This window comes from Ammodytes marinus, assembly GCF_949987685.1.
Source record: "Ammodytes marinus genome assembly, chromosome: 5".
In the NCBI taxonomy this organism is placed as follows: Eukaryota; Metazoa; Chordata; class Actinopteri; order Uranoscopiformes; family Ammodytidae; genus Ammodytes; species Ammodytes marinus.
Window position 1 is genome coordinate 1157392 of NC_137234.1, and position 27500 is coordinate 1184891.

The 27500-nt window shown below is 41.5% G+C and overlaps 1 protein-coding gene across 1 annotated transcript in view; it reads left to right on the forward strand.

Moving 5' to 3' along the window:
* The window catches only part of prdm11 (PR domain containing 11), a gene marked incomplete at its 5' end in the record, with an annotated part of 35213 nt that extends 8011 nt beyond the window's left edge, over positions 1 to 27202 (forward strand). The window contains 11 exons of the mRNA XM_080028444.1: positions 5 to 436; positions 2638 to 2747; positions 3430 to 3586; positions 14471 to 14719; positions 16401 to 16665; positions 18797 to 18960; positions 20323 to 20487; positions 20785 to 21257; positions 22108 to 22176; positions 23872 to 24011; positions 26741 to 27202. Coding sequence (XP_079884570.1) covers positions 5 to 436; positions 2638 to 2747; positions 3430 to 3586; positions 14471 to 14719; positions 16401 to 16665; positions 18797 to 18960; positions 20323 to 20487; positions 20785 to 21257; positions 22108 to 22176; positions 23872 to 24011; positions 26741 to 27056 — 2540 coding nt within the window. The 3' untranslated portion in view covers positions 27057 to 27202. The remainder of the gene's footprint in view (positions 1 to 4; positions 437 to 2637; positions 2748 to 3429; positions 3587 to 14470; positions 14720 to 16400; positions 16666 to 18796; positions 18961 to 20322; positions 20488 to 20784; positions 21258 to 22107; positions 22177 to 23871; positions 24012 to 26740) is intronic.
* Positions 27203 to 27500: the final 298 nt, after the last annotated feature.

Here is a 27500-nt window from a genome sequence, read left to right on the forward strand (position 1 = left end):
GCAGGTACGTTGAAGTCGTCCATTTTGCCCATCCTTCATTCAGACTTCAAATCTCCGTCTCTACAGAACAAACCAAACGCCACTAAACCACCGAGCGACGAATCGGACGCACAGCCTTCTGCTAAGCGCAAGAAAATCGACCTGATCTTTAAAGACGTCCTGGAGGCTTCATTAGACTCTGACTGTCACTCAAATCAACTGCTAAAATCCTGCGAACATTTTAATATTTCAAATCTTAAACTCGAGCCGGTAGAAGAGGAGATACAAGCCGAGCCGTCGACGTCTTTCTGCCCGAACTGTGTCCGACTGAAGCGAAGGATTTTAGAGCTGGAGCAGGAAGTGAAACGTCTACGAGGAGAGAATCGACCAATGGCTGAAGAGCACGACCAACAAGCCCCGCCCCATCCAGAGCAGGGGCCAATAGAAGACCTCGAAGGTACGAGAAAGTTGATGGCAATTTTAAATATTTATTTTAAATTTTTTTTTTACTTTATTGATGGTATTTTTTTAGGTATCATGACGATTTAAAGCAGCTCCGAGTAACATTTAAATATCTTTTAAACAGCCTCATGTTTCCTCTGATAATCATAAATTACCTTTAACAGCAAACGAGACCATCAGTGCAAAGAAAGACGTTTTTATATAGTTTTTATTACTGCATTTGGTCTGGTCGCACACCCAGTCCGATTTTCGGTTCGCTCGTTCAGGCTCTATGGTCACATATCCATATTGGTCGCAGATTTCAGTGTGGCGCAGCAACGCGATTTGAGAAGCCTATCCCTCCAGGTGAGGGAAGGGGAGCGGGAGCCTTGTTTGAGACAGTTATTTGTCGTCATAATGACTGATAACGGGGCTGAACCATCAAAGAAAAAAAAAGAAAAAGCAATGAGGAAAAGCTAAAAGGGAGAGTGATAGGCGGGCGGGAGGGCGTTGCCAAGCAACGTATATACACAATTTCACGGGAGCGAATTAGACTGCAGTGTTTACTCCTAAATGAATGAGCGGTAGCCTACTAAAACAAAGTTTACTTTGCCTCACCAGCATCATCAGATGACCATTATTCATCTGAAATAGTCATTATTTACAACAACATAAACACATTACCTCATCGTGATCCATACTAACTGCCGTCTCTCGTTCATTCGCTTTCTGTGAGGACACGTAATCTTTCAGCTCCGTGAGAGAGAGTAGTTAGGTGATACTGCTGCATCAACTCATTGCAATCAGGTGTGTGTAGCACTGACTGGCATCAGTTGATGCTGTGTCACTAACCACTCTCACGGAGCCGAAAAGAGTCCGGTGCCCTCACACTTTCAACACACGGACATGCACTATATTGCTTCCTGATCATTTGAATCTCGCACGCCTGGCACGAGCTAGAAAACAGCTTCACGACAGCTGGCGTCGTAAAAACACTACCGCTTTTGTCCAAAGGGGACGCCCCAAAGGGGACGCCAACGTGCCATGTTACTCGTAGTGACTTTAAGTTTTGTTTTTGTTTTTTGTTTTTTTATGCTTTATTTATTGATTTTTTATTTAGAGAACAAACAAACACACACACACACAGGCAAAGAGAGAGAGACACACACACACACACACACACACACACACACACACACACACACACACACACACACACAAATAAAACTATTATTAAAAAAAGTATAGAACTTAATCTAAGGGAATATCCAAGTTTATTTCATGATTTAAATGTTTAAATTTGAATAGTTAATAAAGTTTCATTTGTATTTTCTAATTAATTTTTATTTATTTTTATATATATTTTATTATTATTTTTGGTTTCATTCCTTATCTGTTATAATGATAAGTTAAATGTGTATTTCTCTCTCTTAGGCCCAGAGCCCCTGACTCCCTTTTATTCATGATGACAGAATTATTCAATACTAATATGAGTTACATGTAGAGAAAATATGTTTAGTAAACTAACTGTGAATGAAGTATTCCTTTAATAAGCCCTGTGTTCCGAAGCGCATACTTTCTACTACATAGTATGTAGAAAAAAGATTTAGGACGTCCCGATTCTTGTGGCCAGATTTAGGATGGTTAGAAGTACCCGGATGTCCTACTTCATCCGGCCAAGATTGTTAGTGTTGAAAACTGCATCCTATTTGGGCGATTCTGACCCACAATCTGGTGCGCACGTGAAGTGACGTCACATCGACGAAGCCTCCATATGAAAACAAACGGGGATGCGCCGGATATAAAAGCAAGAGGCAAGATCAAGGCGCAATGTTATGATGAAATAAGAGAGTAAAGTATGTCCCAATAGTATGCCTACTGCATCCTAACTAGATTCTTTTTATCGTCGGATGTAGTATGTAGAATAGAAAAAAGAAAGAGGAGGAGAGGGAAGGTTTAATGTGTATTTCTCTCTCTTAGGCCCAGAGCCGCTGACCCCCTCCCAGCCTCTAGATGACAGACAGACAGACAGACAGACAGACAGACAGACAGACAGACAGACAGACAGACAGACAGACAGACAGACAGACAGACAGACAGACAGACAGACAGACAGACACACAGACAGACAGACAGACACACAGACAGACAGACACACAGACAGACAGACAGACAGACAGACAGACAGATAGATAATAACATGTCTCTCTCTCTCAGGCCCAGAGCGGCTGACCCCCTCCCAGCCTCTAGAGGAAGAGGAGCAGGACATGGACTCAGCTGATGAGTCCTTCTCCGCTGACCTGCTGCTTTCTCCTGATGATAAACACGTCTGTTTACATTTCACATTTATTTAGTTTTGTATTTAGGTCTCTTCTTCTTCTTCTTCTTCTTCTTCTTCTTCTTCTTCTTCTTCTTCTTCTTCTTCTTCTTCTTCTTCTTCTTCTTCTTCTTCTTCTTCTTCTTCTTCTTCTTCTTCTTCTTCTTCTTCTTCTTCTTCTTCTTCTTCTTCTTCTTCTTCTTCTTCTTCTTCTTCTTCTTCTTCTTCTTCTTCTTCTTCTTCTTCTTCTTCTTCTTCTTCTTCTTCTTCTTCTTCTTCTTCTTCTTCTTCTTCTTCTTCTTCTCCTTCTTCTCCTTCTTCTTCTCCTTCTTCTTCTTCTTATTATTATTATTGTTTTTTATTATTATTATTGTTGTTGTTTATTATTATTATTATTGTTTTATTATTGTTTTTTTTGTTTGTTTTTTATTATTATTATTGTTTTTTCGTTTGTTTTTTTTATTATTATTATTGTTGTTTTTATTATTATTATTATTATTATTATTATTATTATTGTTTTTTCAGCTTCCCACTTGTGTTTCTTTTATACTTATACACTTTCTTTATTGCCCTGTTGGAAGAGCCCAGGACTAAAGCGTTTCATTGCCAGCGACTGCTCTGTGACTGTTAATGTGTTAATAACTAAGACCCAATATGACAATAACACTGTCTTCAATCTTTATCCATCAAAGGTCTCCGCGGTCGGAGGGAGACGCATCCGCCGCTTCAAACAGGAATGGCTCAAGAAGTTCTGGTTCCTCCGATATTCGCCGACCATCAACGAGATGTGGTGTCACGTGTGTCGGCAATACACCGTGCAGTCCTCCAGGACTTCTGCCTTTATCCTGGGTTAGTCGTGGAATTATTATTAATTTTTTTTTAAACCTGCAGTGTGTAGAATTTTGGGTTTTATTTCCTAGCAGATTTTGTAGAAAGTAATTATAATATCCATAAGTACTGTAGGGGCCAAAATTGTTTATTTTGAAAAGTTATACACTTCCGTTTTGATTGACACATGTGGGTGTGGGTGTGGTTTATATACCGGGGCACTTGTGGCGGGCGAGGGTTAGGATACAAAGGGGGTTAGTGGCGCACCTGTTTTATTTTCTGTTTATCGTCAACTTATCGTCAACTTATCGTCAACAACGTCAAATAACCTTCAATTACAGCAGTATATATTTTATTTGTTTATTTTCAACACCATCTACATGTTCTCATTCATCCGTTGTAATTCTGCCTTTCATTTATTAAACTCTTTAAACTATACCCATCACCGGAGTTGGAGATTTGTTTGGACGCGTAACTGCCTGGAGCCCATTAAGCCTCTTAGCGGCCTTTATTGGAGAGCAGTCGCTACAATTAGTAAACAGAAAACACAATCCAAAAAACACCACGGCATGGACGGGATTCAACGTTGCTCTTACCGCTTGGATCTCGATGTTTTGGAGTGAACGAACTAAGCAACATTGGACTCTTTTCCACGGACGCCTTGGATCAGAGACACAATTGACAGCTGCAGCAGCGGTGTAACGCGCGAGTGACAGCAGTGCATCACAGCCATCAGAAACGGTATGTTTGTTGATCCTTCTGTGTATTTGTTTGAAGTTGAACACAGTTTGGAAGGCTGCCGTTTTGTCCATTGGGGACTGTTTGTTTTGGCTTGTGTTGCGCGTGCTTGGTTGTCGCGATCGGCAATTGTTTGGGCTGATTTGACCGCGTGGTGGGCTGAGGCCGCCGCTGTGCTGTGCTGTGCTGTTGTGTGGAAATCGCATATTGGCTGAATCAATGTCATTGCGGATTACATTTTGTCTGTTGCTCTGTGCTTTGGTGAATTGTGAAAATTGAAAGTTCGCATAATGAGTGACGCAAATGAAATGGAAAATACGGAGAAGAGAACGGTCAAGCTTACAGCCAAAGCGCTGGCTTGCAAAATGGAAACTCTTCAAAAGCAACGTCAATCTAATGTGACAAAAATGAAAGAGCTCTCACTTGAAATGAAAGGGCTCATGAAATGTGATGAAAATGCAAAGAAAGTGCAATTCAAACTGGAGGAACTCAAACAACTGCATGAAAATGCAAATGCAACACATGAGTCAGTGATGGTTTTACTTCCCAAAGAGGAAAAGGTAACACAAAATGAATGGTTTGGACGCATAATAAAACACAACACAGACTTCACTGATGATGTCCAAACATGGCTCTCTGAGATTGAAGGACCCTGTCAGCAAGCAAGAAATGTGACTACAGATGTGTTAACTGCACAATCAGTCATCTTTCCCATTCCAACTGTAGAGGAGGCACCTGTTGCACCTGTTGAATTAAAGGGAAATATACCACACTCTGATGTTCAACCTGCCATTCCTTCCCAACAGAATAAAGCGATATCTGACATGCAGGATGAAATAAATCCAAGTGACAGTGTGTCAAATATTACAAACTGGAGTCACAAATCACATTCTTCATGCTCAAGATTGTCCACCACCTCATCTGCATGCATCAAGGCTGAGGCTGAAATGGCTGCTCTTATTGTGCAACAACAAATGCTTAAAGATAAACATGCCATAGAAGCACAGGAAGAGCAGCTTAGGAAGCAGGAAGAGCAGCTAAGGAGGAAAAAAGAGCAACTGGAACTGGATGGAAACCTTGCTGCTACAATGGCAAAAATGAAAATTCTCAGAGCCTCAAGTAGATCTGGTGTGCGTAGCCACAGATCAAGAGCGTCAGATGGTATGAACTCATATATGGTGAAGAAACAACATGAAAATAGAACACAAATGATTGCCACTGCTGACGGAGACATTACGCAAACCCAATCTCTCCCCACAGTGCCAGTGACAGTACAGTCAAATACATTGACTATGGATGCACATGTTACAGTACCTACAACATTGCCTGCTCCAAGCAATGGTGAACAGAGTAATATGATTCATATCATGGAAAAGCAAAATGACATCACTGCATTAATGGTCCAGCAACAGTGTCTCTCTTTAATGCCCAAGAAAGAGATTCGTCGTTTTGATGGTGACCCACTTCAATTTCAAACATTCATAAAATCCTTTGAACACAATATTGAAAGCAAGAACCCAAACCCCACAGATTGTCTTTATTATCTCGAACAGTATACAGAAGCACAACCTAGAGAAATGGTGAGGAGCTGCCTTCATATGACAGCAGAAAGAGGATTCAGGAAGGCAAAGTCTTTACTGCAGGAGCACTTTGGCAACAAGCATAAAATCGCTACAGCCTACATGGAGAAGGCTCTTTCATGGTCGTCAATAAAACCAGATGACACAAAAACATTACAAGCATACACTCTGTTTCTAAGAGGATGTTGCAATGCCATGGAAGATGTCAACAACATGCAGGAGCTCAACATGTCTGCTAATCTGCTAATTATCATAAAGAAGCTGCCATATCGACTGAGGGATAAATGGAGATCTGTGGCATGTGATTTTCAGGAAAGGTACAAACAAAGAGCTACCTTCAGGGATCTGGTTAATTACCTGGAAAAACAAGTGAGGATTGCAACTGATCCAGTGTTTGGAGACATCAGAGACACTCCAACACCAAGCAAGGATGGAAGGAGTTTTATGTCAAAACCACAGCATCCAAGAATCAAAGGAAGTGCATTTGCTACCACTGTGACAGTTGCACATGAGAAACATGGAAATGGACCTAGGAAAATGGAGAGTTGGCCGGCTGTAAAAAGGTGTATGTTCTGTGGAGGTGGACATGCTTTGGAGGTGTGTTTCCTATTGGAAAAGAAAGCACATCATGAGAAAATCACTTTCTTAAAAGAAAATGGAGCCTGCTTTGGTTGTCTGCAGAAGGGACACATGAGTAAGGACTGCAGGAAGCGACTCAGCTGCAACATATGCAATTTGAAGCATCCTCGGATGCTGCATATCCACCAAAGAAGGAACGAAATGGACAAACATCAATCTCCAACAAAAGAAGAAGCCGACATCGGAGCCATAGCCTCGGTACAGACAAGTGGTCTTACTGGGGCCGGTGAAGACAACTGCAAACTCTCAATAGTGCCTGTGAAAGTAAAGGCCAAGAAGGGGAACACAACAGTGCATACATATGCATTTCTTGACCCGGGAAGCACTGCGTCATTTTGCACATTGGGGCTAATGACTAAACTCAATCTCCAGGGAAGAAAATCAAATATTCTTCTGAGAACAATGGGTCAAAGGAAGGTCGTGGAAACCAGCATTGTTTCAGGCCTAGAGGTAACAGGACTGAATGGCACTGAGTTCTGTGATCTCCCATGTGTGTACACACAGAAGACAATGCCTGTGCACAAAGGAAACATCCCACATCAAAATGACATCAAACAGTGGTCTCATTTGAAGAATATTCACTTACCTGAACTGGACTGTGAGATTGAGTTGCTGATTGGCTCTGATGTACCAAAGGCTCTTGAACCACTTCAAGTCATTAGAAGTGTGGGAGATGGACCGTATGCCGTTAAAACATTGCTCGGCTGGACAGTTAATGGACCTCTGGGAGGAAAAGATGATTATGCTCAGGAGCAGTCAGACATCAGTGTTAACAGGATATCAGTTGTTACACTTGATGAGCAGTGGGAGCAGCAGTACAAGATTGACTTTCCTGAGTGTGTCAAAGATGACCAAGAACCTTCAAAAGAAGATCAGCAGTTCTTGGAGTTGGTTTCAGCATCTGCAAAGCTGGTAAATGGACATTACTGCTTTGGCTTACCATTGAAGGACAGGAAAATCTGCTTGCCTGACAATAAGAACTGCGCTGAACAGAGGACACTAAACTTAAAAAGGCGTTTCCAGAGAGATCCATGCTATCACTTGGAGTACACCAACTTCATGTCTGACATGATATCCAAGGGTTATGCAGAGAAAGTACCAGAAGGGATCTTGGAACGTAGTGATGGCAGAAAATGGTATCTACCACACCATGGAGTTTTGCATCCACAAAAGAAAAAACTTCGAGTAGTCTTCGACTGTGGAGCTACATATCGGGGAGTTTCACTGAACTCTCAGCTCTTACAGGGGCCAGACCTCACCAGCACCTTGATTGGAGTCATAGCTAGATTCCGTAAAGAACCTGTTGTCATTGCTGCGGATATCGAAGCGATGTTCCTCCAAGTGCAAGTACCAAAGGAAGATCGGGACCTGCTACGGTTCGTCTGGTGGCCTGATGGAGATTACAGTCAGAACATGGTGGAATACAGAATGACGGTGCATTTATTTGGAGCAACATCATCTCCAAGTTGTGCAAATTTTGCCCTGAGGAAATGTGCTGAAGACAACACTGGCCAGTTCAGCCCACAAACTATCAACACCATCTTGAACAACTTTTATGTGGATGACTGCCTCGCTTCAGCAGCTTCAGAAGAGGACGCAATAGCTCTTTATCACGAGTTAAGAGCCATTTGCTCCAAGGGAGGCTTTGTACTTGGCTGCCATACCTGAAACGGAAAGAGCAAAAGAAATGAAGGATCTGGATTTGGACCATGACAAATTACCTGAGGAGAGGATGTTAGGTGTACAATGGTGTGTTCAGTCTGACGTCTTCAAGTTCAAAATCATCCTCAAAAACAGACCACTGACAAGACGAGGGATTTTGTCGACTGTCAGCTCTGTATATGATCCCCTTGGAATGTTGGCACCAGTAGTCCTGACTGCAAAAAGGATCCTACAGGAATTGTGTCGGGAAAAGACTGGTTGGGATGATGTGATACCAGACTCTTTTGTGCAGGAATGGATGAGCTGGATTCAGGAGCTCCATAACTTGGAAGACTTTAAAGTCAACAGATGCTTCAAACCTACAAACTTCAGAACGGTAACATCTGCCCAGCTACACCATTTTGCTGATGCATGTCAGGATGGTTATGGAACTGTGAGTTATTTGTTACTGCATGACAACCATGGCCAAACACATTGTGCATTTGTGATGGGAAAGGCCAGAGTGGCTCCTTTGAAGCCAGTCACCATCCCTCGCATGGAGTTGACTGCTGCTACCATGGCAAGCAGAATGGACACAATATTGAGGAAAGAGCTGCAGATGGAACTAGCAGACTCTACATTTTGGACTGACAGCACCTCTGTGCTCAAGTACATAAAGAACAGGACCACACGATTTCGAACATTCGTGGCTAACAGAGTGACTGAAATTGCCAAAGCCTCAGATGAACATCAGTGGAGGTATGTCAACACAAATGACAATCCCGCAGACATGCCTTCCAGAGGTGTGAAAGTTAAAGCTTTCCTAAAGAAGGAAATGTGGGTGTACGGACCTCCGTTTCTTCTTGGTCCTCAGGAAGAGTGGCCTCAGAACCCTGATGGAGAGAAAGAAAGAGAAGAGAGAAAGAGAAAAAAGAAGAAGAAGAAAAAAAGAACGACAGAAATGGTCCAACATAAGACGCAACTTCACCCCAGGAGACATCGTCGTCATTGTGGATGATTCAGCACCTCGCAACTCCTGGTTGACTGGAAGGATTGTGGAGACCATGATGGACAAAAAGGGACTTGTACGTCAGCTTCGGATCAAGTCCAAGACCGGATTTCTGACCAGGCCCATCAACAAAGTCTGCCTACTACTGGAGGCAGAGGATCATTGACTGACCCAAACAAACTTTTGACCTCTTGACTTTGTTCCTGGAGACATGACTTTGACTAATCACTCTTTCTTTGGATTACAAATAATGAAGAAAGAAGATCAAGAAAATATATTTACTGTGTTGATTGTCATGTCAAATGTGTAATTATTATTTGAATTTGAAACATAATAATTAGGGGCCGGAATTGTAGGGGCCAAAATTGTTTATTTTGAAAAGTTATACACTTCCGTTTTGATTGACACATGTGGGTGTGGGTGTGGTTTATATACCGGGGCACTTGTGGCGGGCGAGGGTTAGGATACAAAGGGGGTTAGTGGCGCACCTGTTTTATTTTCTGTTTATCGTCAACTTATCGTCAACTTATCGTCAACAACGTCAAATAACCTTCAATTACAGCAGTATATATTTTATTTGTTTATTTTCAACACCATCTACATGTTCTCATTCATCCGTTGTAATTCTGCCTTTCATTTATTAAACTCTTTAAACTATACCCATCACCGGAGTTGGAGATTTGTTTGGACGCGTAACTGCCTGGAGCCCATTAAGCCTCTTAGCGGCCTTTATTGGAGAGCAGTCGCTACAAGTACATTTAATTTAGTGCATAATAGCTGAACATTTTTTTTTAATTATTATTTTTTTCCTTAGAAAGGGTCTCATATATGTCCATATTTCTGCATATTTTGGACCAAGGCCTAGTGCCGCCATCTTGAAAGTGTCATAGTTGGAATGTCATCAGGTGCATTGTTTAAAATTAAGAATTGTTCTTGTCCTTGAAGGCCACTGTAGCTTCTGTTATTATTCTAAAATGTGGTGTCACGTGTGTCGACAGTACACGGTCCAGTCATCCAGGACGTCTGCCTTTATCTTTGGTTAGTTCAAAGAAACTCGTAATACAAAACATTTGACTTTTCGCGGACACTTTCATTGTGTAAAGTTTCATTTTGATAGGCGTAAAAAGGAAAAAAATTGCCCCATTGGGATGCATTGTTTTTTTTTTTTTTGTTTTTTTTTTGCATTTTCGAGCTTATTAGACAGTACAGAGTTGAGATGGGGAGACAGAGAGAGAGAGAGAGAGAGGGGGGATAACCTGCAGTAAAGGTCCACGGGTCGGATTTGAACCCGCGACCACTGCAACATAGGCGGAGCCAATATGGTACGCGCTCTATCCACTACACCACCGGAGCGCCCCATTGGGATTTATTGGTGTCTCGCCTTATTGGCACACATCTCGGATTGATGAGAATTAAACATATTTCCTTAACTAGGATTTCTTAGGACTTTTAGTATGTTGTTCTGGACACCTCATAGAAATGATCTGAGCTGAAAAAAAATATTTTACAATTAGTCTGTCGCAAAACGCTATTTTCCCTCTCTCTCTCTCTCTCTCTCTCTCTGTCTGTCTGGAAGATTCATAGGTTATGACAGTACAATATACAGTCAAGTGCGAAAGTTTGTGAACCCCTTGAGCCTTTTGGAATTTTATTTATTTTAACCATCATTAATTCATTTTTATCAATACCAGTATTTTTTATATGAAATAACAGATGTTTGTTTATCAATTCAACATTTTTATTTTCCAGAAATCAATTGTTAAAACAGATAAAACAAATTATTTGACGAATGTTGTATGTGCAAAAGTTTGTGAACCCTGAGCTGCATTGCTTAAATCGAGCAGGTTGACACAATCAGGTTGGCCAAATTGGTTGATGAAATAGACCAATGTAATGAGAGATCTTTAGGAAAGAAATTGGGTGGCACTAGATAAAACAGAGATAAAACCAGGTCAGTTTAGGCTCACCAAAGTGAACCCATACAGGTCAGACATGCTAAAAGGGAAACAAATCTCAGAGGATCTCAGGAATAGAGTTTTGATGTTACACATTTGTCTGGGGCAAGGGAGTAGGTTTGATTTGGACATTGGTGGGGTCCGTGGGATATGAAAGTGCTTCCTAAAGTTGATAGGTTTTTTTTGTATTCGCAATGATAATTGAAAAAAAAAATCAATAAATCGGCTTAATTAACATGTTTATAATGCATATCTGAATATCAAAAGAGAATATGCATTCTGTAATGTTATAGGTTAAAGCAACTAATGAAAGAAAATGAGTCAACTTAGAAGAGTTTTCAACTTTACTCTGGTGCAACTGAATCTCATGACTAACATATTAATCATTATTGAACCTCACCTGTGAATTTCCAGCCTCTCTTCCATCTCCTCCAGCCTCTCCTTCTCTAGCCTCTCCTTCATCTTCTACAGCATCTCCTCCTCTGTCTCCTTCTCTATCCTCTCCTTCTCTATCCTCTCCAGTCTCTCCTCCTCTATCTCCTCCAGTCTCTCCTCCTCTAGTCTCTCCTCCTCTATCTCCTCCAGTCTCTCCACTGTCTGTCACCTGACAGAAGTATGTTGATGCATGACATATGAACAGATATATTAGGGTACATACATGGGTAGACAAAATGTTCACACAATTATTATGTTTTATTCCCCCAAAATATATATGTATAAAATCACATGAGCATCTGCAATGTGCTTGTTGTTACTGTACATGAGAGGGAAACCTTGAAGGAAAATAAAGGTTATTAAATTTAATTAATGTTTATTTATCCCAAATTTTTTTTAAACCATTGCTCCCTTTCCACACAAATAAAACATGAAAATAATGGTAGGCCTATACCTTAAAATGCGGATCTCTTTGGCATTATAGCCTATGCTGACTAATAATCAATATCAGTATTGTTATGGCTCTAAAATATATAACATTTTAATTAACTTACACGTTCACTTCCAAAGAAGTCTATTATGTCCAGTTTTCGTTTCTTCGACATCCTACACACACACAAACACACACACGCACGCACGCACAGCGCGCGCGCACACGCACAAGCATAAAACACACACAATTATAAGTGTTACTGCAAATGACATCACTGATATTAAAATCCGTCTCGCTGACGTGACCGAAGGCAGAACTTACACTCGCAGATGCAGATATTAGCTATGCACTGAGGCGTCCTGTTGCTCCTCCTGTCTGGGACTAGCAAGTTGCCGGTAGCTTTTTTTTTTTTTAACAAGTAGATGGGAGTGACAGCGGGGACGGCCAATCAGGTTGAATATAGGTTTGCGGGAAACCGCTACAGCCAATCAAAGCGCGATAGTTGTTTAGAGGCGGGACTTCTAGCAGAGACTGATTTTTAACCCTTTGTGTACTATAATTATTGCCTAAACAATACGGACAGCGGGTGTATTATTGGTAGGGACTACACAGTAGAGGCTGGATTTTGGTAGGGTCGGGACCCTACCGTCCCTATATAATCCTACGCCCTTGGTCTGGGGACAGTTATAAATTCATAAAAAAAAATTTGAGCTCAATCGGTCCACCGTGAGGCAAATCATCTACAAATGGAGAGCTTTAAGAGTGACTTAACATCTGCCTAGAAGTGGACTTCCTTCAAAAATATCCTCAAGCGCCACAAGAAAAGTGATTTTTCAGGTAAAAGCCAACCCAAACATTACACCTGGAGATTTGCAGACAATTTGAAACCACCATTATTCACTTGGGAGAAGGTTCTCTAGGTGGTAGGCAGAATTGCGTTTTTGCCCAAACATGGCGGTTTTGGTTATGACCAAACAGTTCAATTTTTGACTAATCTGTCCACAGAATAAGACTTCAGGTATCTCCAGGTGCTCTCTGGCAAAGTTGTGACAAGCAGTTTTGTTCTTTTTTGAGAGCAGAGGCTTCTTCAGCAATCATCCCATGAAAGCCATGTTGACTGAGTTTTCTTCTTATTGTGGAACCATGCACATCTGTCCCAGATGCTGCAAGAGAGGTCTGCAAATCACCAGATGTAATGTTTGGGTTGGCTTTTAACTGAAAAATCACTTATCTTGTGGCGCTTGTGGATATTTTTGAAGGAAGTCCACTTCTAGGCAGATGTTCAGTCACTCTTAAAGCTCTTCATTTGTAGATGATTTGCCTCACGGTGGACCGATGGAGCTCAAACTTTTTTTTAAATAATTTATAGCTGTCCCCAGACAAATGTGCAGCATCACAACTCTATTCCTGAGATCCTCTGAGATTGTTTCCCCTTTTAGCATGTCTGACCTGTATGGGTTCACTTTGGTGAGCCTAAACTGACCTGGTTTTATCTCTGTTGTATCTAGTGCCGCCCAATTTCTTCCCTAAAGATCTCTCACTACATTGGTCCATTTCATGACTCAATTTGGCCCATCTGATTGTGTTTACCTGCTCCATTTAAGCAATGCAGCTCAGGGTTCACAAACTTTTGCACATACAACATTCGTCAAATAATTTGTTTTATCTGTTTTAACAATTGATTTCTGGAAAAGAAAAATGTTGAATTGATAAACAAACATCTGTTATTTCATATAAAAAATACTGGTATTGATAAAAATGAATTAATGATGGTTACAATAAATAAAATTCCAAAATGTTCAAGGGGTTCACAAACTTTCGCACTTGACTGTATATACAGCTCTGGAAAAAATGAAGAGACCAGTCTGGATTTTTCTTCAATCTTCATCTTTACATTACTTCATGGAAATGCTCTAAATGACAATATTTTTATTGTGAATTTGGAAGAAATGTTGTCAGTAGTTTATAGTGTAAAACCAAAATGGTTTGTCGTGGAATTGAAATTTACAGCTCCGGGAAAAAATGAAGAGACCACTGTTCAAATGTTCAGTGTCTCTTGTTTTACTATTTAGAGGCATATGTTTGAGTAGAATGAACATTTTGGTTTTATTCTACAAACTACTGACAACATTTCTACCAAATTCCAATACATTTTTTGTCATTAAAGAGCATTTTCAATAAGTAATGTAGAGATGAAGATTGAAGAAAAATCCAGACTGGTCTCTTAATTTTTTCCCGGAGCTGTATGTGTCTGTCTGTCTGTCTGTCTGTCTGTCTGTCTGTCTGTCTGTCTGTCTGTCTGTCTGTCTGTCTGTCTGTCTGTCTGTCTGTCTGTCTGTCTGTCTGTCTGTCTGCCTGTCTGCCTGTCTGTCTGTCTGTCTGTCTATTCTACGAAGATTCACAATTTATGACAATACCATATCTACAGTATATATTTCATACAGTATTTTCACACGATATTAATTCCCATAACAGGTTCTAAGCAGTTTAAGATCCACACGATCAAACTGCACAGCCAGAGCAACCTGCACAAGAAGTGTCTGCAGCTCTACAAGCTCAGAATGCATCCGGAGAAGACGGAGGAGATGTGCAAGAACATGGTTTTGCTCTTCAACGCGGCGTATCACGTAGCGTCAGAGGGACGACCGTACACCGATCTGAGACCGCTGGCCGAACTGCTCAAGAGATGTGAGCTGAAAGTGGTCGATCAGTACATGAACGAAGGTAAAAAATACACACACACACACACACAGAGACACTCACACACTCACTCACTCAGTCACTCACTCACTCACTCACTCACTCACTCACTCACTCACTCACTCACTCACTCACTCACTCACTCACACACTCACTCACTCACTCACTCACTCACTCACTCACTCACTCACTCACTCACTCACTCACTCACTCACTCACACTCACACTCACTCACTCACTCACTCTCACACTCACACAAACACACACACACTCACACACACACACTCACTCACTCACTCTCTCACTCACTCACTCACCCACACACACACTCACACACACACACACACTGGCCGAACTGCTCAAGAGATGTGAGCTGAAAGTGGTCGATCAGTACATGAACGAAGGTAAGCAGTTCATTTACTCTCACTCACACACTCACACAGACACACACACAGACACACACACAGACACACACACACACACACACACACACACACAGACACACACTCACTCACTCACTCACTCACTCACTCACTCACTCTCTCACTCACTCACTCACTCACTCACACATTGGCCGAACTGCTCAAGAGATGTGAGCTGAAAATAGTGGATCAGTACATGAACGAAGGTAAGCAGTTCATTTAGTTTTACACACACACACACACACACACACACACGCATACACGCACGCTCACACACACACACACACACGCACGCACGCTCACACACACACACGCACGCACGCACGCACGCACGCACATACTCACTCACACACTCTCTCACTCACTCACTCACTCACTCACTCACTCTCTCACTCACTCACTTACTCACTCACACACTCTCTCACTCACAAACACACACACACTCACACACACAGACTCACACTCACACTCTCACTCACACACACACACACATTGGCCGAACTGCTCAAGAGATGTGAGCTGAAAGTAGTGGATCAGTACATGAACGAAGGTAAGCAGTTAATTTACTTTCACACACACTCACACACACGCATACACGCACGCACGCACACACACACACACACACGCACTCACACACACTCACACACACATGTGAACTCAATTTTAAGTTTCTTTATTAGTCGATTGCTACATTGAAATGTGTCTTTTCTCATCTCCCCTCTCAAGTTCCCACCCTTACTAGTGCTAGGATGAAATAAACAAGTAAAAGTATGTCCCAATTGTTTTTTAGTTTGGGTTTAAGGCGCTACGAGGAACTTTTTAAATATTTCTGAAACAGTCTCATTTTTCCTCTGATGATCATAAATTACATGTAACAGCAAACCAGACCATCAGTGTAAAGAATGCTATTTTTATATAGTTTTTCTTAATGCCTTTGTCATGGGTATACGCTCACCCAGGAACAACAGCTGCCGTGGTAAAACACTACCGCTTTTGTCCAAAGGGGGGCGCTAGAATTAACAAATCCTTCAGTAATAACCTTCAGAATAGTGCCAAGAATGATTATGGAAAGTTTAGTTGATGTAACTGCTTTAGAAGTTGTAGATTTTTAGTTCAGAGTATTGAAAAAAAAAACTAATGTTGAGATAATGTCCGTTAAAGATGGTTGTATAGGAGAAATATAGACGCAAACAGACAAGGTTTAGTCAAATAAACACCTGTGCATGTGTTTCTGTGTATATAAACTGCTGTATAACTACATTTTAATTGTCTTTTCTTCGCAGGAGACTGTCAGATTCTTGTGCATCACATCGCGCGGGCGTTGAGGGAAGATTTGGTCGAGAAGATGCGTCTGTCCCCGTTTCTGAGTGTGATAATGGACGCGCAGAATGACGACTTGTTCTCGGACATGGTGGCGGTTTACGTCCAGTTCTTAACCAATGAGGGAGCGGCAAACACTGAGTTCCTCTCACTGCAGAGACTGAGCATGCCCAGTACGGACGGATATCTGCAAGCCATCGACAGAGCCTTCACGGGGATAGGCTTAAGGTATTTAGGTATTTAGTTAGTAAAGCCCCTATCTCACTGGGCTGCGACTGTTTGCGACAAGTTGGAGACTTCATTCGCAAACGAGTCTCTAAACTGTCTCCAAACGTTCGCGGAGGTCTCAATTTCCTCGCATGAGTCGCAGAGCCGCGCAGTTCTGTCGCATGAATTTTGAACATGTTCAAAAAAAGTGTGCGACAAATCTGTCTCAAAATAGTCTCAGAGTGGTCGCATGTGTCTCCAACGCGTCGCAAACCCTTCTCAATTTAGTTTCCGCGAGTCAGAAAGTGCGAGCAATGTGAGACAACTTTGCGAGGGGTTGGCGACTTATGAAACTAAATTTGAGACAGAAATGAGACGGTCGTGCGACGCTCGCCAGACGTTCGCGAGACATAAATGCGACCTCCTGGCAAGTGTTGGGCAGGACATTCGCAAACGTGTCGTGAGGAACCAACTCAGTGAGACTGCAAGTGAAAATTGTCGCTAATTTGCACATTTTGTCGCAATTTTGTGTCTCCAACTTGTCGCACACTGTCACAGCCCAGTGAGATAGGGGCTTTAGTTAGTTAGTTAGTTAGTTAGTTAGTTAGTTAGTTAGTTAGTTAGTTAGTTAGTTATTTAAATTGCAAAAATAGGGTTTTTTGTGCATTTAAAAAAAAAAAGCAAAAGAAATACATGAAAATGGTTTTAAAATGAGAGAAAATGATAATTAACCCACATACATACAAATGAAAAAAAAATTAAACAAAATTGTCCATTAGCTAACATCTTTTATTGATCTTCACTGTAAGTGTTTGCATTTACAGCGTCCCACACATTTTTTTATTTTTCCATTTTTTTTATATACACAGTCTTTCTCTAACCTTTATTTCTCCAGGTAAATCCCATTGAGTCCGAAGACTCTTTTTCAAGGGAGACCTGTTCCCATTTACACGTTACCATTCACACACACATTCATACACCGATAGCAGGCTAACTATCGACATTCACACGAGGCAAGGTGGGTGAAGTGTCTTGCCCAAGGACACAACAACTATGACACAGGTGGCAGGGCGGGGATCGAACCTCCAACCCTTTGATCATCAGCCGACCCGCTCTACCACCTGAGACACAGTCGCCCCAACAGTATATATATTTTTTTTCTACAAGCCACAGACAGCCTTCAGGGGGATAGGTTTAACATATTTAATTATTGATGTAAATTGTTTTAGTTTTTTCTATACTTTATTGTAGGAGCATTATATATAGGGGAGAGTGGCCTAAGTTGTGCAACTTTTCACTCAAAGTGGCTTTAAAGTGAGGCCTTGACAGTAAAGTCTCCAACTCAAATATGTACATATATTTCAGGGTGTTGTGCATCCCTGGCAATAAAAACTTTGGATCTGGAATAAACTGTTGAAGAAATATAGCTTTCGGAAAAAAAGTTGTCTTGATGCACAAGGAGTGGAACAACTTCCAAAATGCACAACTTAGGCCACTCTCCCCTATATTGTTTTTTCAGTGTTTGAGTCTGAAAATGAGGATTTTACATCCCGAAAAAACTTTCAATATATTTCTATAAAATGTAAGGTTTCAGAACTCCTATTTTAAAATATTTTTTATTATTTATTTTTTATTTTATTTATTTTTTATTATTATTAAATTATTATTATTTTTATAATTTAAATTTTAATTCAGTGTATTATTATTTTTATTGTGTTTAAATGATTATAATTACAATTTTTATTATTATTATATTATTATTATTATTATTATTATTATTATATTATTATTATTATTATTATTATTATTATTATTATTATTATTATTATTATTATTATTACAGGGAGCTCTCCCACAGCTGAACTTTTAACCATTGAAGACACATATATCTCCTTACATGTAGGGAGCCATAAACCTAGGTTCCCTAAGTTTAGTAGGACAAAGTTCATAGCAAGACAGTATTGTAATGTATCTTCATTAAATGTTATAATACTATAACGAAACAAAATTTTGTTAACAATTATTATTATTATTATTATTATTATTATTATTATTATTATTATTATTATTATTATTATTATTATTATTATTATTATTATTATTATTATTATTATTATTATTATTTATTTTATTATTATTTTTCTCTCTCCAGGTTCCAGGACTTGTTGGTGGTGGGTTTGGGTGTGGATGGGTCCAACATGTCTGCGGCGCTGAGGTCTGGTGTGTGTGTCGCTCTGCAGAAGACTTTCCCCTGGCTGCTCTCTCTGCCCCTCATCATCCACAGGCCACATCTAGAAGTCCTGGACACTATCAGCGGTAAGAACACACACACCCACGCACACACACACACACACACTCACACTCACACACTCACACTCACACACACTCAATCACACACTCACTCACACTCACACTCACACTCACACTCACACTCACACTCACACTCACACTCCCTCACACTCACACTCACACTCACACACACACACAGACACTCTCACACACACACACACACACATCCATAGACCACAAGTACTGGACACCATCAGCGGTAAAAAACAGGCCCCCAGGATGCTGCCTTCTCCGAGCAGCCAGCATGGACAGGTGGTCACGCCTGGTATTACACGCATTAGACTGTCTGGGACGGGTCCGTAAAACAGAATGGAGATCATAGAGAGCCCTGGCCCCATTCATTCCCAATACAATTTCGTCAAACAAGAATGTATCTCCGCTAAATCTTTCTGGATATCAATCAAAGGCTCATACTTTTCTTTAGACCATGTACTAATAGGATGGAAGTTTTCGCTTTTCAAAACGCCACCGAAAGCGTTTTATAGCCGTTTTATTTTCAGTTTTAGCCGTTAGACGTGTAGCCGCTAAAAGGAGCCGTAGTGAAACAACCGTTGCTTCGGCCGGCCCGGCCTCCGATGGCGGGAGGAATCTTCGTTTATCACTATATTACTTTACAACGACGGGGTGTAATTTAAATATTACATACAGAGAATCATCGGGGATTAGTAACTTATACTTCCATGGTCGATAAACAATGCAACTGTGCTCGTCCCGCTTAGCTTAATGCACGGACATATTATAACGTTACACTGCTGGAGAATGAGTAACGTCACTGCGTGTCATGCTTTAGGGGTGTGTCGGCACCAAAGTCACTTCCTGAATGGTCGCCCTGCGCCAATGAACAGCTTTCATAGGAATGAATGGCTTCACGTTCCAACGGTTTTCAGTCCGCTGTCCATTTCTTTATAGGTCCATGGTAAAAAATCACTGTTTTTCCTTTTTAATACTTAATTTATACCGTAAAATGCTTAAAGGAATACTTCACCAATATGGAACCAGCGTTCTATCATTATAAAATCACTATTATAATATAATGAATGAGGTTTTTCTTCCCTCAGTCTTCCCTTGGCCCAGCTGTCCTGTTAATCCTAACCCTACATGTTCCCATGTTTGATGTCACGCATGGTAAAATTTAGGGTTAGACAGTGAGACCATAAAACACTCTTTCTGCCTTTTCTCAGGCTAGGATGAACCGATTTCTAAATTCTTTGCACATTTATACTACATAGGATCTCAGAGTTCAATACACCTTCATAATCCCACCAGGTGAAGTAGGTCTTCAACAATAAATAAACACTCCCTCTCTCTCTGTATCCCATCTCCCTCCAGGTAAGGAGCTGCCATGCTTGGAGGATCTAGAGAACAACTTGAAGCAGCTGTTGAGTTTCTACCGCTACTCACCTCGCATGATGTCAGAGCTACGATCCACCGCTCCAACCCTCTCAGACGAAGCCGAGTTCCTAGGAGACATACGAGCTGTCCGATGGATTATAGGTGGGATATGATGGATGGATGGATGGATGGATGGATGGATGGATGGATGGATGGATAGATGGATAGATAGATAGATAGATAGATAGATAGATAGATAGATAGATAGATAGATAGATAGATAGATAGATAGATAGATAGATAGATAGATAGATAGATAGATAGATAGATAGACAGACAGACAGACAGACCTTCATTTGCTAAGGACCCAAGAAAAATGAAGCCTCTACTCTATTAGTTTGATTAAAGACTCTGCTTGACCATCACAGCCTTATGATCTCATCTTTCTCCCCCACACAGGAGAGCCAAACGTCCTGAATGCGCTTATCAAAGACTACATGGAGGTTCTGACGCATTTAAAAGACATCAGCGGACAATCTCAACGGGCAGACGCCGCCGCGATCGCTCTCAGTTTACTACAGTTCCTCACCGACTACCAATCGGTCAAACTTATCTATTTCTTACTGGACGTCATCGCGGTGTTTTCAAGACTGGCGTTCGCTTTCCAGGGCGAGTATTTGATCGTGTCGCAAGTGGAATCCAAGATACAAGAAGCTGTGGAGGAGATAGGACAGCTTGTGGACAGTCCCGGCGAATATCTGCAGGAATTCGAGGAGAATTTCAGGGAGAGTTTCAACGGTGTCGCGCTGGAGAATCTGAGGGTAGCAGAGGCAAAGTTCCAGTCGATCAGGGATAAAATCTGCAACAGGAGTCAGGGGATTCTGAGCCAGAGGTTGGATGTCCGGAGCAGGGGCTTTGCTAAGGCGTGTAAGGTAAGTAAACATCTGGGTTAATTGTTATGTCTGTTTTTAGTTTTGTTATTTTAGCTCTTAGTTTTCATACTGGTGTTTCTCTTATTTATCTATCTATCTATCTATCTATCTATCTATCTATCTATCTATCTATCTATCTATCTATCTATCTATCTATCTATCTATCTATCTATCTATCTATCTATCTATCTATCTATCTATCTATCTATCTATCTATCTATCTATCTATCTATCTATCTATCTATCTATCTATCTATCTATTTATTTATTTATTTCAGCGACATTGCACACAAATCAACAGTCAAACTGTAAGTGAGCAAGAGTTAGCCTAACTTATACTTTTAATTTTCTTTATATTTGTTTTATTTCTTTGTTATTGCTTATGTTTCTCTTTCTCTTTTACATTTATTTTTATTTTATTTATTTTTTGCAAGGTTAGTTGTATTTCTAACATTATTCTATCAACACAGACATTTATATCGATAGTCTGGCGTTATAATTGGTTTGCCTCAGGTGTACTGTGGAGTGGGTAAGACTGTTTTAGTAGCAGGCTAGCATGAACCGTTGCCGCATGTTAGCCTCGCACCAGCGAACTCTGCAACTAGAAGGACTGAATGAAATGTGTTGAAAACTGCGCTATTATAATATAATGAATGAGGTTTTTCTTCCCTCAGTCTTCCCTTGGCCCAGCTGTCCTGTTAATCCTAACCCTACATTTTACCATGTGTGATGTCACGCATGGTAAAATGTAGGGTTAGGATTAAAGTTTTGAGTTTGAAATGTAAAACTTAAAACTAGATCGACAGGCAAATGACATGACAATGACGATAAACATTTTTGAATCTTGAAGGTTTTGGATTTGGCGAAGTGGCCTCCAAAGCGCGAGGAGCTCCAGGCCTTTGGAGAAGAGGAGATACAGGTAAATTAAAACTGTACATACAACCATAATTACTTATTCATATGCACACACACACACACACACACACACACACACACACACACACACACACACACACACACACACACCCATATAGGGGAGAACGGGGTAATGTGAGACACTTTTTACATTTGCTTCCCTCTAAGGGAGCTAAAATGATTTATCAGTCAAATTGACACATTTCCCATTAATTCAGGACGTTTCCTAGTGAGACAGTGGCTCACTTTACCCCACAGCATTTGTCTCACTTTACCCCACTGCCACATTTGAGAAAAAACTACCTCTCTCAGCAAATCAGGCTAATCTTCAGTTATCATCATCACATGGTTTCATATGTTGGTAGTTCATCAACACGTATGATAGAAGTTTTTCTACCTGAATCAATTTGCTTTGGCACAACAATCGATTAAGTTGAAAGCAAGAAAATTTACTTTTACATGCAAAAAAGAAATTTTGGTGAAAAAAACATGCTTACCACAGCACCATGAGGTCCTCTCTTTCATGGCCAAGGGGAAATGAGAGGGGCTTGAAAATATATCTCACATGACCAAAAATGTGTTCCATAGCCTAGATACAGGGGGTGTCTCACATTACCCGATGGCTCACATTCCCCTGTTCTCCCCTATGTACAGATACTAATGCAAACTAATAAAGGTGGTGGTAGTAAGTATAAGTAAAGTTGTATATAGTATTTTCATTGAAATATTAAAGGGGCAGTGTGTAATATGACATCATCAAGAAAGTTCTAGAATGCAACGCTCCCTGGGTAACCCCACCCCTTTTGAATAATAACAGAAGCTACAGTGGCCTTCAAGGACAAGAACAATTCTAAATTCTAAACAATGCACCTGATGACATTCCAAAAACATGGATGCCTCCATAAGACTTGCCTGCTCAATGTACAAAATGTAACATTAATATTTGTAATTCTCCGCTCAGGAGGATAATTCAGATTATTGGCAGAGGTGATTTCACACCAATGAGGACATATTTGTGAATGAGGATATTGATTTGAGCTAATAAATTACTTAAAATGTTACACAGTGTCCCTTTAAGCAAATTCAGAAGCAGCTTTCACTTGTCTCTTTATTGTGTTTTGGTAAATGCTGACGTATATTAATTCTCCATTATTTGCCCTGGATATTTATAAACCATTCAAAGTGAGTTATATGTGTCACGGCATCCTACACGATGATGCATCCGGGGCATTAACTGTGGTGTTTTGAGATACGCACTTCGAAACGTAGTTTTCTTGCATCCAAAAAGTATTTATTGTCGAACAGAAAGGTTTCCAAAAACGAGTACCAAAGGTTTTCAAAATAACAAATAAATATAAACTAAACGAAAAAGCTTAGGTTGCTGGCGAAAACAAACATTTAACTTCAAGTGGCTGAAAGTGGTCAAAATTATGTTCAACCACAGTTCCTACTCATGTCGTGACTTGGCTGGACTGCCAGGCTGCCGTTCTCCAGTGCAATTAACAGCTGGCCCAAACCACGCCCCCGGTCATCTAACCACGCCCCCTGTCATCTAACCACGCCCCTGCCATCTAACCACGCCCCCTGTCATCTAATAACTCAATTACCCCAAATAAACAGTCAACAATTCATACACTAATTTAACTTAAAAAATGGCTGTAACAATATGAATTCATGTCTGTTCTGGTTGTGAACCCAGGTTCTACTGGCCCACGTGGAGACGTTCCCCTCTGGAGTGATGGACGGAGACAGAGCGAGTGTGTTGGGGGAATGGAGGGAGCTGAAGTCTGACTACTGCAGTGTCAACTCATTCAAAGACCTCAGCAGTCACATAAGCAGGTAAGTGTGTGTGTGTGTGTGTGTGTGTGTGTGTGTGTGTGTGTGTGTGTGTGTGTGTGTGTGTGTGTGTGTCTGTGTGTGTGTGTGTGTGTGTGTGTGTGTGTGTGTGTGTGTGTGTGTGTGTGTGTGTGTGATATGACGATATTAGAACTGCGAATTAACAGAATATAGCGTTGTGAATGTTAATTTATTTTTGAATTTGGATTGCCATTTTTTCTTTGCTTATTTTAATCCTTCCAATAATTTATTTATTAATTTTTTAAAGATATTTTTTTGGGAATTTTTATGCTTTATTGATAGTGTAGAGACAGAGTTGAAATGGGGCAGAGAGGGGAGTAGTCTGGCATGACCACTTCCGCCAGCGTCTATTCGCTTGCGTCGAAAAGCAACGCAGCCCCATGCGCAGCCCTGACGCAGCCCCCTCCTTTTCCGGTTGCTGGCTTTCCCCTATTGTGATCCCCCTCAAATTCGGAAACAATTCGCTCACAGTCAACCCGTGTGATTATGTGCAGCGCTCTCTCTCACACACACACACAGGGTGTGGGAAGTCACATTATTGTAGACAGAAATAAAGTGTGGCGATACTTCGGCGGTCCGGGACGCATCCTAGCTTAGCCTAGCTGTCCAACTTCATTGTACAACTACCCCCGGGCAGAAATACCCTCATAAACTCTGGAAAATGAAGCGTGGGGGTTTGAATTGAGCACCGGACCTTATAACCAGCTAGATTAAGATCCGCCGTTCCCTTTCTTTGGTGAATTAGGGACTAAGCAGCGGTGTTTTAGCGACGGGGAAAGATTCCAACGGCTTCCACTATCACCTAGCAACTTACGGCTACTTGCTGCAGTTGGTGTAGCGCTCACAACGTCAAAACCCTGTTCTGCCTGTAAACAGACGGACTACGGCTCTGACTACAGCGATAGGAGGTGGTGACATAAGTTCTCGAATGCTATAAATTCTACTCTACCGCCGTAGCCGTCCTCTCAACCGCCGATGATAATGTTACCAGAGATAACACTACGTGGCAAGTTAACTCCGGTTAAGTTATCCCGTGAGCTCCTCGGGGGCTAAAGTGTATGGTGTCTTGACATGCTGGTTAGAAAGCAACACACTATGTATATTCCTTTTGTCTTTAATAGTTTTTGTGTGGCGTTTGCGGGTTTAGCCATTTCTCTGACAGTCTCTGGACGTGAAGACGTTCCATCAAAATAAGTCCCCCCCCGGCACTATTTTGCAGGACACCGCTGCTGCTTCCCGGGGTTAGCCCCGCCCTAGATGATTGTGATTGGTTTAAACAAATACAAACAGGCTAGCCCAGTTTCCCCCGGTTTCCCCCGGTTTCCCCACCCGAATAGACGGCTCTAAACAGAGTACTTCCAGACCATACTATTTGCTGTAGTTTGGTCTGGCTTCGCGAGACTAAGAGGGGAGTGACATGCAGAGCGCGGGCTGGAATCGAACCCGGGTCCGCTGCTGGCCGAGGCCCATGGGGGGGGACGCCCTACCAACTGAGCTAAGGGCGCCCTCCTTATTTTATTTCTAATGTTGACCAACTTTGTCTAGGCTAGGTAGTTTGAGTTACCTCGATAGCTATATAATGATAATACATTTATTTACTGTTTGAATTGCTTTTCAAAAACAAGTGAAGAACAACAACAGAACAAAATTCCTCATAGCACCTTTAACCAATCTGAAAAACGAAAGAATCATAGTAAAAAAATGCTTTTTCTCCCCTCCCTATCCCCAGGTACCGTCAGCGTTTAATTTATTTAAAAAAATACATATTATAAATTTGTTTATTAAACTTTTACAAAAGAAATGTTATTACATTATTGGGCTGAATTTGCCGTAACACATAAAATAATCTGAACCAATATATAAAAAAAACTATGGAGTCTCAGTCCTCTTCACAGCAGACCCGGGTTAGAATCCAGCCCGGGTCGTTCTCTGCATGTCATTCCCCTCTCTGTCTGTCTGTCTGTCTGTCTGTCTGTCTGTCTGTCTGTCAGTCCTCTTCACAGCAGACCCGGGTTAGAATCCAGCCCGGGTCGTTCTCTGCATGTCATTCCCCTCTCTGACACATTTCATCTCTGTCTCTCCAGTCTCCAAACTGTCAACAAAGCTTTGAAAATGCCCCAAAAAATTATCTTAATACAGTTTTTTTTATATATATATTTATTTCATATTCAAAACTAAATCATATTATATTTTCGCCCCCATCCTTTCCTACCCCCAGGTATCACCAGCGTTTAAACAAGCTATCTTAAATCTGCCAAACTCTACCTGTAACTGTTTTAATTAGGCTACGTATGAGGGTCACTCACACACACACACACACACACACACACACACACACACACACACACACACACACACACATACACACACACACACTTATAAACACACACACACAGACACAGACACACACACACACACACACACAGACACACCCCTCAATTGTTCTTTCGAGTATAAATAAAGGTTCAATGAAAAATAAATTAATGGGGGCGCCTTTAGCTCAGTTGGTAAGGCGTCCCCCCCCCATGGGCCTCGGCCAGCAGCGGACCCGGGTTCGATTCCAGCCCGCGGTCGTTCTCTGCATGTCACTCCCCTCTCTGCCCCATTTCAACTCTGTCTCTACACTATCAAATAAAGCATAAAAATGCCAAATAAAAATATAAATTAAATAATATTAATTAGTAACATTAAAATCTCCCCTCTGTCCCCAGGCACCGTCAGCGTTTCCCCGTCCTCCACAGCCTTTCTCAGGTTGTGCGTGTGCTTCCGTCCTCCGCCTCTCGCTGCGACCGAGGACGAAGCTCTTTAACCAAGACCTGCAAGAACAACCACCGCTCAAAGCTGACCCCGGACCTGCTAAACGACACACTAACGTTAGCCGTCAACGGGCCGCCCATAGCTGGCTTTGACGGGAAGCGCGCGCTGGACAGCTGGTTCGAAGAGAAATCAGGGAACAGTTTTAGTCTTAGTCGAATATCAGAACAAAAGAACGTGTTGCACAGTGTGGATGTGAACTCTGAGTTCTAAAGTGCGTAGGTTTTGTCGCATATACACAGAGAGAGAGAGAGAGAGAGAGAGAGAGAGAGAGAGAGAGAGACAAACACATAGCGAGACACACACAGAGACAGAGAGAGAGAGAGAGACAGAAGCCCCTTTTACACAGCCAGTGAAAGCCGGGAATATGCCGGCCTTTCGGCCCTCCGCCCTGCTGTGTAAATGCGACAGTTGCGGAACGAGGGAAGAAAGGTGCGAGTGATCGTTCCGGGAATTTTACTACCTCGGGGGGTAGTAAGATTCCCGACACGATCAGTTCCGCCTCTCTGTTTAAATGCTCCAGCTTGTTGTTGCGGAACAGGGGGGCGTTTGACGTTCCATAGTCTACGTTCTAAACATGCGACCATGTTAGCAGTTGAAGGACGTGTGTTTAACATTAACCACGGCGGCCTGATGTCCCGTAAAAATCACCAAATA